This window comes from Carcharhinus amblyrhynchos, chromosome 27 (genome assembly GCF_965287045.1).
Source record: "Carcharhinus amblyrhynchos chromosome 27, sCarAmb.v2.hapA, whole genome shotgun sequence".
Lineage (NCBI taxonomy): Eukaryota > Metazoa > Chordata > Chondrichthyes > Carcharhiniformes > Carcharhinidae > Carcharhinus > Carcharhinus amblyrhynchos.
This window is the reverse complement of record NC_137350.1, coordinates 16,296,473-16,314,730: the sequence shown is the minus strand read 5'-3', so window position 1 is coordinate 16,314,730 and position 18,258 is coordinate 16,296,473. Positions and strand designations below refer to the sequence as shown.

General features: G+C 42.3%; 1 protein-coding gene across 1 annotated transcript; it reads left to right on the top strand.

Annotated features, from left to right (window-relative positions):
- The first annotated feature begins 949 nt into the window (after window positions 1-949).
- asb16 (ankyrin repeat and SOCS box containing 16) lies at window positions 950-16,807 on the top strand. The gene is made up of 6 exons (XM_080213695.1): window positions 950-1,341; window positions 6,236-6,503; window positions 9,146-9,638; window positions 11,548-11,661; window positions 13,033-13,269; window positions 13,917-16,807. Exons 1-5 carry the CDS (start codon window positions 1,041-1,043, stop codon window positions 13,216-13,218), a joined length of 1,362 nt encoding a protein of 453 aa, XP_080069821.1. The 5' UTR covers window positions 950-1,040; the 3' UTR covers window positions 13,219-13,269; window positions 13,917-16,807.
- Window positions 16,808-18,258: the final 1,451 nt, after the last annotated feature.

Below are 18,258 nucleotides of genomic sequence, written 5' to 3'. Positions count from 1 at the left end.
AACCCCCAATTGATAGTGAGAGATTCAGTAATACCATTTAACATCAATTGGAAATGGTTAGATGCTCTTTAGTTGGAGATGTCATTGCATGGTACTTGTGTGGCAAAGGTTATTTGCCACTTAGGACAGCACTGGTTGCCTGCTATAAAAATAGAGCTATTCTTCACAGAAGTAGAAAATAAGAGAACTGACTTTTACAGGGTTATGCACGTGGACAGAATTTTATATATAATATCTATATAAAATATATTATGTATGAAAGTTTATATAGATTGTTTGCATCTGTGTATTAGAACTGGTCAGCTATCTGTCACGTGGACATCATGCTGCGAATAACCTCCTTTCTGGGCTCTTTTTCGTTGGATTGTATCGAAGAATGAATTTGGATTTTTATAATGTCTTCTTGCACTTTCCACAAACTTCCCAAAACAACGCAAATACATTAAGAAAGAAGATTTAACAACTTAACAGTAAATTATGTTCAAGTCAGTACATAAGCGAGCCCTGGTGCCATTTAACACGCGGAAAAGGGGCAGGGAGATGTACACACGACATTCATTGGTACTTTTGTATTTGTCTCTGTTATTGATTCACACACGGCTGGAAACCAGCATTTCATTTAGCGTTCGGTAAACCAGAAAATGACTAGAATTGCTATTACACGAATAAAGATAATTTTCCAGTTTCAAGTAAACTTTTAATTATTCAAACCCGGAGTAAATAATGTTTCAAGCTGACACTGTAAATGTTTTGGATTTCATGGGAATTCCTTTAGGACCACTTACTTTCGCCTCACTCAATTCGATGTTGTACTATGCTGAATGTATGATGTGACGCCAGTGTTTCCAGCTACGCTGCTATATCTGTTTACATCCCACTTACACGCACTCCCAAATTTATCAGCTCAGTGGCCCTTCGGATCTTGTGATCATTTGTTGTCATGACTCAATATTGGCTTCAGCCCACCCAGAGGACACGGAGCAGCTGAACAGACAAGTTGTAAGACCTTGGTTTTTTAAAACAGCAACTCCGTTTCCACCATGTTCAGGGACACGTACACCTTCACCCCTTCCACACTCCGGTCGTTGAGGTCACGGAGAGACCCGGAGGATGAAAGGAGAGCTTTGTACAGATTTCCCAGAAACAGGCAAACCACCGCTGTCAATCAAACTGTATTCAGGGAGTCGAGGACACGTCCGCTGCTCTCCAACGATGCTAATGTCCAGGACGCTCTGTGCAGCGGAGATTTGGACAAGATCAGAAGCATCTTCAACAGCAAGGACTCGGTCAACGTGGTCATAGAGACGGTCAGTCATGAACTAAGCTGGTCTGCAGAGCTAGGTATGACTACTTCTCCATTATTCTAAAATTCCCAACGTGTAAGGTAACTTCTGTCGCTATGGCAAAGCTTATATTGTATGTTTTCTCGCTAATGGTTACGCCAGAGTTAAGTGGAATAAAGGACTTGTTTACAGTATGTTAAAGTTTATTTATTGGTCACAAGTCGGCTTTCATTAACACTGCAGTGAAGTTAATGAAAATCCCCTAGTTGCCACACTCCGCCGCCTGTTCGGATACACTGAGGGGGAATCTAGCTTGGTCAATGCACCTAACCTGTACACCTTCGGACCGTGGAAGGAAACGGAGGAAACCCACACAGGAAGAATGTGCAGACTCCACACAGACAATGACCCAAGCTGGGAATTGAACCCAGATCCCAGGTGTTATGAGGTAGCGGTGTTATGAGGTAGCAGTGCTAACCATTGTGCCACTGTGCCGCCATTGATTGGGACAGTGTGCCCTCCACCTTTTCTCCATGTATGTGCCCAGTGCTGCTGCTTGTTGCTTCAGAATCTTGTTTGCATTTCCCACTCTCTTTCCTCGCTTCCCCCCTCTTGATTAGTCAGATAACACCTTTTTTTTCTAGTCATCCCAATGTAGGTGGCACGGTGGCACAGTTGTTAGCACTGCTGCCTCACAGCACCAATTCTAGCCTCGGTTAATGTCTCTGTGGAGTTTGCACATTTTCCCTGTGTTCACATGGATTTCGTCCGGGTGCTCTGATTTACTCCCACACTCTAGACATGTGCACGTTAGGTGAATTGGCCATGTTAAATTGCCTCTTAATGTCGGGGCATTAGCAGAGTAAATATGTATGGCTGCAAGGATAGGGCCTGGGTGGGATTATTGGTGCAGGTTCAATGGGCTGAATAGCCTCCCAGGCTGGAGGGATTCTATACTACTTTGAATATATAAGCCGTTGTCCCAAACTGACTGAGGTTGAATTGACTGTCTGTGATGATTGAATATTAATTGGTATCTTTGGCCCTCTGCATAACAGGGTAAGATGTGAACAAATAATCCAGACTGACAGGTCAGTGTAATGTAGCAGGGATTCTGCCTTTTGGGCTCTGGCTGCCCTCACTGCTAGATGTAACCAATCCCCTGGCATTACTTGAAAAAAGGAATGGAAGACTTCCCACCTGGATCACCAGTTAAATACTTGAAAGAGACAAAATTGAAGAGATAACTGGGAAGAGTGGGAGAATAGAACTAACTGGATTGCACTTTTGAAAGAACTGCCACAGATTCAATGGGCTAAAATGGCTCCTTCTATGCTGTAATGTTCTGTAACAAGTGTTCAGCAACCAACAACACTAAGGATGTGTTATCTGGTTGTTGATCTCATTGCAGGAACTTGCTGGGAGCAGTTTTGCTGCTGTGTTTCCCTATATTACAAATCTATTCAACGTGAATCAATCTAACCATCTCTCCAACAAGAGAGAAACTAATCATCTGCCTTTGGGGGTCAGTTGTCTGAGTTCCAGGATATCATTGCAGGAGTGCCTCAGATTAGAAGTGAGAGTGTTGAATCTGTGGAACTCTTTGTCACACAAGACTCTGGAGGCCAGGTCATTGAGTGTTTTTTGAGATAGAGATAGATAGGTTCTTGATTAATAAGGCGATCAGGGGTCATGGGGAAAAGACAGGAGAATGGGGATGAGAAAAATATCAGCCGTGATTGATAGGCGGAGAAGACTTGATGGGCCGAGTGGCCTAATTCTGCTCCTATGTCTTATGGTCCTATGATAAGGATATTCACTGTTACCTGCATAATATTCAGCATCATTGGCAACTCAGATACTGAGAAGCAGTCCATGTCCAAATGCAACAGGACTGGACAATATCCAAGCTTTGGCTGACAAGTCGTAAGTAACAGTCATGCTAAACAAATGTCAGACAATGACCATCTCGAACAAGACAAAATCTAACCACAGCCCCATGAAATTCAATGGCATTAACATTATTGAATTCTCCATTATCAATATCCTGGGGTTACCACTGACCAGAAATTGAACTGAATTAGCCATATAAATGCAGCAGCTATAAGAACAGGTCAGACACTAGGAATCCTTCAGTGAGTAAGTTGCCTCCTGACTCCCCAAAGCCTGCCACCATCTGCAAGGCACAAGTCAGCAGATGGAATACCCTCCAGTTGCCTAGATGGGTGCAGCTTCAGCAAAACTCAAGAAGCTTGACACCCAGGACAAAGCAGGCCACTCCATTGGTACTACTGTGACAAACGTTCACTCTCTCCACCACTGACAAACAATGCCAGCAATGTATACCATCTCCAAGATACACTGCAGGAACTTACCAAAGCTCCTTGGTCAGCAGCTTCCAAACCTCAACCATTACCATCTAGAAGGACAAGGGTGGCAGACTTATGGGAACACCACCAACTAGAATTTCCCCACCAAGTCGCTCACCGTCTTAACTTGAAAATATATTGCCGTTCTTTCACTGGGTCAAAATCCTGCAACTCCCTCCCTAACAGTACTGTGGATATACCTACACCAAAGGAACTATAGCAGTTCAAGGAAGCAGCTCTCCATCACCTTGAGGGCAAGTAGGGATGAACAATAAATGCTGGCCTCACCAGTGAATCTCACATCCGTTTTTTAAAAAAAGTCAACTTCATTGTTTGTCTCTCCTACAATGCTACTGGATTTGACTTTTTCTGGGTCTAGTTTCACAGCTGTTACTAACTTCCAGTATTTCCCCAGTCATCATTGTTCAGTGTTGCAGCTTATTTAACTATGAAGTGTGTCACAGCTGAGCCTGATCCTGTTCTTACCCAGTGATCCACTTTGCAGGACAAAATAACAACACAAAGGAGCAATCTTAACTGATTTCTCCCTACCTCTATCCCAGAGGTACTGAAGCCAATTATAGATGCTGTCCTTGAAAAGATCAACTAACAGTACAGAGCTGGAAACAAATCTGGAACCTTCTGGCCTATTTTCTCATTACCAATATCTCCCATCTCACCTTCCAAAACTCCAGGAAGCATCTTTCTGTTACAGTTGTAATTAATAGATGTATTTTGTAATAAAGGTGACTTTTCTTTATTACATGGGACATGGGTGTCGCTGGCTGGTCAGCATTTATTGCCATCCCTAGTTGCCCTTGTTCCGAGGTCAGTTGAAAGGCAATCACATTGCTGAGGTTCTGGAGTCACATGTAGGCCAGACAAGCCAAGGACGGCAGATTTCCTTCCCTAAAGGACTTTAGCGCCCAGCATCCCCATCCCATGGGAGGTAGACCATATCATGCCCCAGCCCGGCCCCCATCACTGATCTCCCTCCAGTCCCAACCAATCCTGTTGGCAGACGTGGTGGCGGGACCTCCCCCCACCCCCACCGATCACCCCTTTGGCACTGCCCCATGCGTGGTGGACAGTGCCAAGGTGCCCCTGGACATGGGTGCTTTGTCCCTTGGGCAGTGGGGGCACAGACTGGCACTGCCAGGGTGCACATGTCCAGGGAGCACCACCCCCATTGTCCGACCCCCTGGAAGGCCCCAATTGTCCCCCTTCACTCCAGTGAGATATCCCGCTAGTTCCCCGAAATTGGGGAGCTACTCTAAACCCTGTATTGTGCTGGAGAGATGGAAGCTGCTATCAGGTGGGAGGCTTCAGTCCTGGGCCCGATAATCACATTTAAATGACATTAAAATTACTTAGCGGCTGTTCCTGCCAGTTTGCTGCATGGTACCGACTTTCCATCGCTGGGAGATGTGTGCGCGTCAGGAACACATGCAAATCTTCTAGCCCGACCCGCCAAAAAATTAGCAGATCGAAATGGGAGAATTGCCCCCAGGTTATTTTTTTAAGACCATGAGATATAGGAGAAGAATTAGCTATTCGGTCCATCGAGTGTGCTCCGACATTCAATCATGGCTGATAAATTTTTCACACCCATTCTCCTAATCCATTAACCCTAACCCTAATCTTAACCTTTGATTCCCATACCAATCAGGAACCTATTGATTTCTGTCTTAAATACACTCAATGACCTGACATCCTCAGTCCTCTGTGGCAACAAATTCCATAGATTCACACCCTCTAGTTGAAGGAATTCCTTCTCGTCTCGGTTCTAAAGAGTCGTCCTTTTATTCTGAGGCTGTGCCCTTGGATTCTAGTCTCGCCTACTAATGGAAACATCTTCCTCATGTCAACTGTATCCAGACCTTTCTATATCCTGTAAGCTTCAATGAGATCCTCCCTCATCCTTCTAAACTCCATCGAGCACAGACCCAGAGTCCTCAAACGCTCCTCATACATTAAGCTTTTCATTCCTGGGATCATTCTCATGAACCTCCTCTCCAACGCCAGCGCATCCTTCCTTGGATACAGGGCCCAAAATTTCTCTCAATATTCCAAATGATAAGTTTGCTGGTAAGTGATTTTACATCACTTTCCTCAGAAAGCTCTTCTTACGGAGTGCAGATGGAGCATGAGTTTATTATTAAAATGGAAAAGAACAATGGGGAGCAGGAAGTTAGGCTTTTTGACTGACACCTTCTGAGACAAGAGAATGAGTCAATAAATTAACTGATTTCCATTATATTTGGACTTCTGAGAACATTGCTGTTTGAGTTTCTGAAACGTTCTGATGCAGTGACCTTGCTGCATGTTATTGTAATTACATTAATAGCACTTTTTAAAACCACATATCACTAGAGTGCCTTTTCAAGGTGAAGTTTTACTGATTGGCATCGGCTTAAATTTGATCGGTACATTCAGCAGGCTTTTTAGTCAAACGCGTACAGGAGTTTGTGTTTTATTGTGGGCAATTAAATAGAATTGAAGTGTTATGTGATTGTCTGAGGCTGCATAAGAAATGCTGCGCAATGCACGTTAATGGATGTATGATCTATTTTTATATTGCAGGTCTTTGGTCACTAATCTCCAAACCGAAGCAGACGTCTGCACTCCATATTACTGCAGAGCGAGGGCACACAGCTTGTGTGGAACACCTGCTGGGACATGGTGCTGATGTAAATGTTGCCCCTGGAGGAGCAACTGCCTTGCATGCTGCCTGCGCCAATGGACACGTTGGATGTGTCCAGCTTCTGCTTCGTATTGGTGCTAATCCCAATGCAATCTCTGAAGAAGGGTATTCTCCTTTGCACCTGTGCACCAGTCCCCAGACCCTCCAGTAAGTTTATTTCTTGGTTATACATGGTTATGTTGCAGCTGATCCCTAGCACAGTGAATTCTTTTCCTGAGTGCTTGGATTTAGGACTCAAGACACTGGGGAAATGCACAGTGTATTATGTTTGTACACAAATATATCCCAATGTTGAGAAAGCAAGCAATGGAGATTATATTAACCCTTTAATTACTATGTTCTTATTGGTGCTTTGACAATATAAACGTAGGTCCAAGTTTTTATGAGTAAAACAAATAAATAAAGATGCCCCATTGAGCAGTTACTTGTGCATTTCTCAATGCTTCCTCACACACAGTTTCCCAAGCTCAACCAAAGCAGCTTGTGTACAGGACAAAATGGGATGACGTGATTCCTTAGAAAGTTAAGGAAGGGGATGCAAGTCATCTGGGCTGCTACTGAACATTATTTTGTTTAAAGTCAGACAAGTAGCACGAACAACAATTCATTCTTGTAAGATTACCTCATGTTGTCAAGATGTCTCAAGGTGGTTCACAGCTAATGAATTATTTTTGAAGTAAAGTCATTGTTGTCAAGTGGCCAAATATGGAGCCAGTTATCATCGCTCAAGGTCTTGCGAATGGGTGGTATGGTGGCACGGTGGTTAGCGCTGCTACCTCACAGTGCCGGAAACCCAGGTTCAGTTCTGGTCTTGGGTCACTGTTTGTGTGGAGTTTGCACATTCTCCCTGTGTCTGTGTGGGTTGCCTCTGGTCCTCCAATTTCCTCCCACAGCCCAAAGATGTGGAGGTTAGGTTGATTGGCCATGTTAAATTGACCCTAGGGTCAAGGGATTAGCAGGGTTAAAATGTGGAGTTACGGGAATAGGGTCTGGAAGGGACTGTGGTCGATGCAGATTTGATGGGCTGAATGGCTGCCTCCTGCACTGTAGGGATTCTCTGCTGTGATGAATAATCAATCAGTTTATTCTAGTGATTGAGGCAAAAATGTTTGTTGTGTCACTAGGGGAATTTCCTTTCATTAAAGTTTGCTAGACGAATCTTTATGTAATTAGAATAGCCTGACTCTGTTCAATATGTGGCACTTATGGCAATGAAGTGCTCCTTCAGTGCTTCACTGAAGTGCTAACCTAGAGCGTGTGTTCAAGACCTGCACCACAGAAGCAAGGATACCACTGAGTAAAGTTGACACAAGCATCCCTTAACTGCCCATCTTTCATCTCTCACCATGACTGGTTCATGGAGATAAGAACATATGCAAAATAAATCAGAAACCAAGTGCGATCAATGAGTGATACTATTGCCACAGATGAAATGATCTAGTCCTGTAATGCTCCATATTATGTCTGTCAGTCCCTAATCACTGCATCTATTTTATCTATCATATAATGATACGATATTATTATATCAATAATATAATTGATTATTCTAATCAATAATCTTGACTATTACAAGTCAAGTATAATCCTGACTTAATGAACTATAATGTGCCCCATCTGAAGCTTTGGTAACGTCTAAACTTATATTTTCAGTTAAGTTGTCTTTGTCAAACATTTTGATTTTAGATTGGACATTATTTAAGTTGATAGTTGTAGAATAGACACATAGAAACTAGAAGCAGGAGTAGACCGTTCGAACTTTCAAGTCTGCTCCACCATTCATTTTGATCATGGCTGATCATTGAATTCAATATCCCGATTCCCGTCCCCAAACCCCCTCACCTACCCCATATCCCTTGATCCCTTTAGCCCCAAAAGCTGTATCTAATTTCTTCTTGAAATCAGGCAACTTTTCTGTGGGTATGAATTCCAACATGCATCATTCCCTGCATGAAGAAATTTCTCCTCACCTCTGTTCTAAAAGGTTTACCCCGATCTTCAAAATATGACCCCTAGTTCTGGACTCCCCACCTTTGGGAACATGCTTTCTGAATCTACCCTGAATAACTCTGTTAGAGTTTTATAAGTTTCAATAGGATCCCCTTTCACTCTTTAAACTCCAGTGAATATAATCCTAACAGATTTAGTCTCTCCTTACGTGACAGACCTGCCATTCCAGGAATTAGCCTGATAAACCTTTGCTGTACTCCCCTTATAGCAAGGATATCCTTCCTCAGATAAGAACACCAAATTTTCACACTATGAAATGGCACATGCGTACAATTCGCATGGGTGTGGTAACATAGTGGCATTATAACAGGGCTAGTAATGTAGAGGCCTGAACTAATGATCCAGAGACACGAGTTCAAATCCCATCACCGCAGCAGAGGAATTTTAACTCAGTTGATTAAATCACTATTAGTATTAGTAATGGTGATCATGAGATTAATTCTAACTAGTTCACTGATGCCCTTTAGAAAAGGAAGCCTCTGTTCCTACCTGGTCTTTGACTTTAGATAAAAAGAGGCTCACTCTTAACTGCCCTTTGACATGGCCTACCAAGCCATCCAGTTGTATAAAGGGGGAGTTGAAGTTGGCAATAAATGTGATTCTTGCATTTTGTGAATGAGTACAAAAATACTGCAGATACCAAAAGTAACATGGCCAGGAGATTTTTTAAACTGTCCTCATGTTATTTACATAAACATCAATATGTAATATTAGTATCAGTACGAGAACAAGGCAGAAATTAGGGAGATGATAGAGGATCATCAAATTCTCATTTGTTGCAGGTGTGCTAAGCTCCTGTTGGAACATGGTGCCAGAGTTAATTTGCAGACCAAAGACAGGGAGAATACTCCACTTCACATTGCAGCAAAACATGGTTTAGATGAGCATGTGGAGCTTTACCTGAGCTATTGCGCCTATAGTCACAAGAAGAACCGAGAAGGAGAAACTGCACTCAATGCTGCCTGCTCGTATGCGGAGAAACCTGAGGATTTCGGCAAATATTACAGAGTCTGTAAAATGCTGGTCGATAGTGGAGCTGATGTGAAAACTGCCGGGAAAAAGAATCACACGCCACTCCACAATGCCTGTGGGAATGGGCACCCTGGAATTGTGGATCTGTTGCTGCTGCATGGTGCCTCTGTAAATGCCAAGAACTGTGCTGGCTACACCCCGATGGACTGCATTTTACAGGCTGTTGAAGATCATTTGGAACATCATCCGGAGCAAATTGTCATAGCTCTACTGAACCATGGAGCAGCTCCAGTTGATCCTAAGGTATTCATTCTTTTCAATGAATATGTGATGTGAACACTGACATGAGTCAGGGAGCTGTTAAACTAACTGTTTGGCTGAGAAACAAGCCTGTGGGGTGTGGTATGGATTTTAACTTATCCTCATCAAACCAACAAGACTGGCATTATTCCCAATCCCGTAGGTTTTGTGTCTTGTAAGTTAAGTTTTATAATTAGCCCCATGGAGTCTGACTAGTGCTGAAGTAATAATGTGATTGTTAGTCATGTATTAAAATGCAGTTTTTCCTTTTAAGATATTTTTTCCCGTCCCCTGTTTTCCCAAAGGATCCTTGCTAGCTCTTGTTACTAATTGCACTTCTGCATCATCTCACATTCCTCTTATCCCATGTCTAAACCTCATTAGTGCTAACAGAATGTTAAATTACATAAGAGCTCCCAACCAAGTCACAAGTGCAGATGAACATATAAACTGGAAGGCTATTTTGCCCCTTGAGCCTGCTCTGCCATTTGATAAAACCGTGGCTAATCTGAGTCTGGCCTCTACTGTTTCTCTTCCCCACCTCTCCTGCCACCCCATACCCATTGTCAATCAAGAAGCTATCTAAATCAGCTTTAAAAATATTCAATGACATTGCCTCCAGTGCTCCCTGGGGAACAGAATTCCACAAAAGTAATGACCCTCAAAAACATTTCTTCTCATCTCTGACTTAAATGGGAGAATACTTACTTTAAAATTGAGCTGCTAGTTCTTGTCTGTCCTACTAGGGGAAAAATTCCTTCAGCATCGATTTTGTTGTCCCCTCAGGATCTTGTACGTTTCAATAGAATCACCTCTTATTCTTCGGAACTGCAATGCATACAGGTCCGACCTGCTAACTCCTTTTCATAAGACAACCTCTTCATCCATGAATCACTGGACTGGACCTCATCATAGAATCCTGCGGTGCAGAAGGAGGCCATTTGGCCCATTGAATCTGCACTGACCACAATCCCACCCAGGCGCTATCCCCATAATCCCATGCATTTACCCTAGCTAGCCCCCATGATACTAAGGGTCAGTTCAGCATGGCCAAAACCCGTACATCTTTGCACTGTGGGAGGAAACCTGAGCACCCAGAGGAAACCCACGCAGACACTGGGAGAATGTGCAAACTCCACATAAACTTAAAACGTCTCTGCACGACTTTCAAGACAAATGACGTACTTTCTTAAATAAGGAGACAAAATCTGTTCGCAGTACTCTAGACATGGAGGAAAGTTTTCCAGTCCTGCCCGCCACGGGAATCATAGCGGGTGGGACAGAAAATTCAGTGGATCACCTAAAGGTCACTCGACCTCGCATGCGATTTTCTAATCTTGGGGCATGCACGACTGAAAGATTCCACCCATGGTCTCACCAATGCCTTGGACAACTGTAGCAAAACTTCCCTACTTTGGTATTCCATTCCCCTTGCAATAAACAACATTCCATTTGTCTTCCAAATCACTTTCTGTATCTGCATAATAACATATTTTGTAATCCAGTCCAGTCCTCACCTGGGTTGTATATGTACATTCCTAGTGTATGGTAGAACTCAGGCTGATATGTTTCCCCCTCTACCCAGGACACTGACAGATTAATTGTTACACTCCTGCTAGCTCCCTGGTTGTGTGCAGATCCCAGTGGCTCTTAGGTTTGAATGGCTCAGCTCTTTACTTAACTGTCAGGAGATTTTTATCTTTTGAATCAAGTCATCATAGTATACAAAATGAAACTGAAGAGCTCATTGACCACATAAATATACAGTTTGCCCTAATGTCATAATACTCGCAACTCCAGCAATTGTCTTATTCCATTGAATCTGATGTCTACATGCTAACCAACAAATCTTGTTGTGAATGCTCGACAGATCAGGACAAGTGTAATGATGCAGAGTTTGTTTATCTTTCAGATACTTAAACAATGTGCAATGTCTCCCTGGACAATGGAGGCTCTGTTAAATACCTATGAGAGCATTCCACTGTGTGATTCTTGGATTGAAGCAGTTCCCTTGGATGTATGGCAGGTACGTACAGTCAAATAAGACATTATTTAACAATTCCTATATATACTACAATTATACTGGAGTGTGGCTAAAGAAACTTATTTTTAATTTAGAATCAATCACTAAATATAACTAATAATATGAATGATAAACTTGTAAAAGACTAACTGGAAGACTAGCACTTCTTATACCAATTCAGTTTCCTGTTACTACAACATATGCAAACTTTAAATCTAAAGACAGCAGAACATAAATTGAATATTAAAAACAGATTGCACAATTAATTAAGGGTAAAAAGTTTGTGTGACAGTAACTATTGCAATCCAGTCGCAAAATTCAGAGAGTAAAAAGGAAAGTGACTGCCTTCGAAAGATCCCAAGCAGCAAACTGAGCTTGATTTCTCTGTGTAAGCCTAGCTCAATGTAATCATCTGTGATTTTACTGTCAATCAACCTAATTGAGCCCCACTGTGGGGAAAACCCTAAAATAACAATACTGCATTAGTCCAGATTAAAATAGATATTGTAGCAATTAAGATCAATTATGCTGTTGCAGTAACAAGAGGTTGGATGCAGACAAAACAGCACTGATAATAAGACAATGTGCTAAAGCAGATCCTGCACAAGAAACATGACCCAAATATATTTCTTAAAGGCACAGTATCATCACAATAGCAGCAAAGTAATTGAAAATAGGTTGATCAATTCTGGAAAGAGTAACTTCTAAAGAATTACAGAGTGGAAGATTAAAGGGAAAAAAAATTTAAAATGGGATTGAAGGTTATTGACTGAGACTGAGTGATCTTGAATGAGACAGAGAAACCAGACCTGCGAATGGCAATATGCTGCCACCCTCAGAGAGGCGCAGTCCATGTCAGTTTTCCCCTAGCATAGCAGGGCATTGTGTGGTAGTATTACTGTAATGTTTTTGGAGATTAAAATTCTGAGGCATGTTGCCATCAAGAGGGGGTTTTAGCTCTGAGTTTATTTAAGCCAATATCTTTCAGTAAATGTTTGTCAATATACTGTTATCTATGTAAGGTTGTTCATGTGTCTTTAACTGTTCCATATTTTTTCTCCTTATTTTAATAAATATTTAATATTTAAAATCATCAAAAGTGGTCTGAGAGTTAGTTTCAGATACCTCCTCATAATTCAGAAATTGCAAACCAATTTGTGAATTATGGCTGTTTGTTTCAAGTTTCTGTTTGGGATTTGGGCAGCCAGACCGTAACAACTAGCACAATATAGAACAATGGACCAAATGGTCTCCCACTGTCCTGTAAATTTTACGATTCTGTAATGTTTCTAATATTTCCTAACTAATTGCTTTGTGATACTCTCTATGTTCACAGGATCAGCTTTATATGAGATCTTTTTTGATTTTTTACAGGAACATCAAATTTTCTTTGACTCCATTATACGTTTGACCAACAAACCTCGTTCACTTCAGCATCTTGCACGCTGTACCTTAAGGAACTATTTTGGAACTAGATGCCATTCAGTCATACCACAGCTACAACTTCCAAATAGTTTTACGGAGTTTTTACTGTTGAAATTTGAAGGCTACATCAAGTGAAAGAGCTTCGAAGCCTTAGTTACATTTTCTTAATCTTTATTGATAGAGTACATAGAACATAGAACACTACAGCACAAACAGGCCCTTCGGCCCACGAGTTGTGCCGATCACATCAACACCTACCAACCTATCTATAACCCTCAATCTCATTAAACCCCATATACTCATCCAGAAGTCTTTTAAAAGACCCCAGCGAGTTCGCCTCCACCACCACTGACAGCAGCCGATTCCATTCACTCACCACCCTCTGAGTGAAAAACTTACCCCTAACATCACTTCTGAACCTCCCTCCCCGCACCTTAAATCTGTGTCCTCTCGTAGCAACCATTTCAACCTGGGGAAATAGCCTCTGAGAGTCCACCCTATCTATTCCTCTCAACATTTTGTAAACTTCTATCAGGTCGCCTCTCAACCTTCGTCTCTCCAGGGAAAAGAGTCCCAGCTCCCTCAACGTAACTTCATAAGGCATGCCTCCCAGTCCAGGCAACATCCTTGTAAATCTCCTCTGTACCCTCTCAATAGCTTCTACATCTTTCCTATAGTGAGGCGACCAGAACTGCGCACAATACTCTAAATGAGGCCTGACAAGGGTCTTATAAAGTTGCAGCATTACCTCCCGACTCCTAAACTCAATCCCTCGATTAATGAAGGCCAGTACACCATACGCCTTCTTGACCACCTCCTCCACCTGCGAGTACTCTAGGTTAAATGCAGCAACAAAATGAGTTGCAGTGATTTACTTTGCATTACATTTCACAATTTGTGAATTTATTTGGCCTATTTATTTGACCATTTAACCAACATGGGAAAAAACACATTAGTCAACTGTCTGGCAAGAGCCCGTAATACCTACCCTCTTTCCCTTGGCATGCCATGTAAGAGTGACAGCTGCTTCCTATTTATAGTTTTAAAAATAAGTAGCCAGCTAACATTTCTCCTCTGCTGAAGGCATTGGCCATTTCCCTTGCTGTGTTTCCATATCATGTGTGCCAGTCATCATCTGCTACCTCACTTACATTTTTTAGTCATTCATGTGATGTGGGTGTCATTGGCAAGGCCAGCATATATTGCCCCTCTCTAAATGCCTTTGAGAAGGTACTGGTGTGACCCTTCAACCGCTGCTATAAGTGCACCTACAGTGCTGTTAGTGAGGGAGTTCCATGATGTTTCAGCCTGTGACAGTGAATATATCACTAAGCCGGGATGATTTATGACTTGGAGTCAGATGCTATGTTTCCATGCACCTGGCTGACTAGACTTTTCTAGTGCTGTTTGATGCAACAAGTGGCTTTCTCGGCCATTTTGCAGAGCAGTGCTACTAACCACATTGCTATGGGTCTGAAGTCACATGCAGGCCAGACTGATAAGGATGCCAGATTTCCTTTCCCATTGGACATGAATGAACTGAATGCTTTTTTTTAACAACAATCTTGTAGTTTCCTGGTCATCGTTAGCTTTATTATTCCAGATTTATTTAATTGGATTTAAATTCCCAAGCTTTCATGTCGGGATTTGACCTTCTGTCTCCAGATCATTAGTCCAGTAACAAAACCATTGTTGCCATTCCCTACTGGCATCGATGTGATATTAGGCCAGAAAACAAAAAAAAACATTTGAAAATAGGTATTGAGCTGTATAGGTTGTAATCGTATACAATTTACCTTGTTTGAATAATTTTTTGTATTTCTAGCAGAAATAGAATTTATGACAAATTGGACGTCTTAACCATGATTAGAAACTTCACAGCGATTGGGTGAGGGTTTCAACATTCAGTCCCCAACCTTTGCATGCTCAATTCACAACTTATAAGAATAAAGATAATTTACAGCAGAAGGGATGGCCCACACGACCTTACACTCGTTACACACGCTGAATTTCACACATTATGGTGAGGATCTACTTCCAAATTGCCGTTGGCCCAATTAAAATTGGCATAAGACAGGATATGGCCTGCTTCAGTGTTTCCTGAGGCTAGTCTGCTGTTCTGAAGAAAGTTTGTGGACCTGAAATGTTAGCCCTCTTTTTCGCTCTGTGGATGCTGCCAGATCAACTGCATATTGCCACTATTTTCTGTTTTTATGTATAGCTTGTTTGATTCAATATGGATGGCATGATGGCACAGTGGTTAGCACTGTTGCCTCACAATGCCAGGGACCTGGGTTTGATTCCTGGCTAAGGTCATTGTGTGTGTGTAGAGTCTGCATGTTCTCCCCGCGTCTGCGTGAGTTTCCTTCGGGTGCTCCGGTTTCCTCTCACAGTCCAAACGATGTGCTGGTTAGGGGCATTGGCCATGCTTATTTCTCTGTGTCCCCAAATAGGCACCAGAGTGTATCGACTGGGGGATTTTCACAGTAACTTCACTGCAGTGTGATACTAATAAACTTTAAAGACTTTATGGAAGATTTCCTTTGGTCAGTGATTTTTGTTGTTTATTGTTTAAGATTTCCTTTTGCCATTTCATTTTTTTTTAAAGTTCTAACAACTCAGGTACAGGAGAATGGAAATCTTATTGGACCTTCCCATAGCATGGGTATGACTTAAATGAGGAGTACCAACTCAAAAGGCACAACATCTTTAGCTACAAGAATAAATTAGGCTGATGGTTGTTTTTGTTTGCTTTTCTGGGAGAGCATGAGCCTTTTCAGAACTACTGGCTTTCAGAACTGTTGATGGCAGGTTGACACAATTGATAGCACTGCTGCCTCACAGCGACAGGGACCAGGGCTCAATTCTAGCCTTGGGTGACTGTCTGCATGGGTTTCCTCCCACAGTCCTAAAATGTGCAGGTTAGGTTGATTGATGATGGTAAATTGCCACTTAGTGTTGGGGGAATAGCAAGGTAAATACGTGGGGTTATGGGGAAAAGACCAAGGGGGGTTTGTTGCGGTGCAGACTCGATGGGCCAAATGGCCTCCTGCAGGTTAGGGATTCTATAATTCTGTTTTCCAATGTGCAGCCAGCCATCCAGTTTGGTTCATGTGTTTTACTTCTGCAGAGAGTCTATCCTAACACTTGCCTTGAAGTTTTAATGTGATTAGCTCTTCCCATTGCTAGATTTAGAAACTTTGGCTTTATTGTTCAAGAAACCTTGCAGTATAGTTCTACAAATGTTTTTCTAATCTCCTGATGCCTTCATATTTTAGACTCTATCTTGCTCCCAGATTCATTTTTTCTATGGGGAATTGTTATCCATGTTAAGTATGTCAATAAATGGTTAATAACTGAACAGCAAGGTCAACAATATTTTCAATAAAATAGAATGTGATCAATGCTACTGTGTAATTTTGTGGAATTTATTTTCTGTATGGAGAAGCATAAAGATCAAAAAATTACTCTAAATGACACAAAATTAGAGATTCATATAAAGCATACAATCAACACTGTCATAATTAAATATTCCAGGAAACTCTACTACCCAGCAATGTAATATTGGACTGTGTTTCAGACCTTGAGCATAATATGGAATAAAAACACTGCTTCAAATAAACAATTCAGCCAATATCTATAAAAGGAAAATACACGCTATTGTCTCAGTTTTAATATCCTTTTTAGAGCTGTAACATTGATATGTAAATCAATTTATGGACTTCTGTTATTTGTAACCTTTTTTAATAAAGGAGCTGTGACATATTGAATTGTGTGATGATAGTTAAATACTATAAAATACAGAATAGTAGACACAAAGTGACATGGAGAGTTAGAATAAAGACATAGAAAAATAGATAACATTGACTTAAGTTGAACCAAGTAAAATAGAGAATCACGAATTTAATACTCCTAAGTATAAACAGAAGTTAGGAAGTCTTATTAAGCAGGTTAACCTGTTTAATAAATGAATAATGGGGTGGCACAGTGGTTAGCACTGCTGCCTCACAGGCCAAGACCTGGGTTCAATTCTGGCCTTGGTTCAATTCCAGCCTTAGATCACTGTCTTGTGTGTCTGTGTAGGTGTCCTCCGGGTGCTCTAGTTTCCTCCACATCCAAAGATGTGCGGGTTCTGTTGATTAGCCATGCTAAATTGACAGGGGGATTAATAGGGTAAACGTGGGGTCATGGGAATAAGGCCTGGGCGAGATAGTGGTTAGTGCAGACTCTATTAGCCAAATGGCTCCCTGCTGCACTGTAGGGATTCTATGTCTCTTTACAGATATTGGCTGAATTGTGTATTTCAAACATTGTGTTTGTATTGGGTCACCGTGTGGAGTCTGCACTTTCTCTCCATATCTGCCTGGGATTCCTCCAGGTGCTCCAGTTTCCCCTCTCAGTCTGAAAGGCATGTGACTCAACCTAACCAGGATTTGGCCGTGCTAAATTCTCCCTCTGTGTACCTGAAGAGGCGCCGGAGTGTGGCGACTAGGGGAATTTCACAATAACTTCATTGCAGTGTTAATGGAAGCCTACTTATGCCACTAATAAATAAACTTAACTTCAACTCAGAATAACAAGAATCCTACAGAAATATGCTAAGGCAGAGAGCTGAGTAGTTTGGGTTAATTAAATACATGAACAATGTAGGTACAGAAACCTCCTCTATATGGTAAAATACATGGGCCTCATGAATCACAGTCAGTTGCAACCTGAAAGCAAACTTGTTGGAATTCACTAAAGGTCTCTGTTTGATTTTTAAGTCGGTCTTATTGCCAAGAGCCCCAGCACCACTGTGGGCTGCAGGCTTTCCCTGGCATCGACAGCAAGTTGCGGTCACGTCCCGGCAGAGTTCGGTGACGTCACGACGCAACCTGCTGCCGTTAGAGCGCGCGGCGAGGCGTCAGGAGCGCAGGATGTGGTGACGTACAGCGGGAGGACAGAAACGCAACTGGCGGTGGCACACGGCGAGACCAGAAGAGCGCAGGTTTCGGTGACGTCGCGGCGGATGGCCGGGCGAGAGGAGCGCAGGATGCGGTGACATCACGGCGCACGGCTGAGCGAGAGGAGGGCAGGTTGCGGTGACATCACGGCGCACGGCGAGGCGGGGAGCGCCGGGTGCAGTGACGTCATGACGCAAGTCACCGGGTTTCGGTGACGTCACGGCGCACGGCT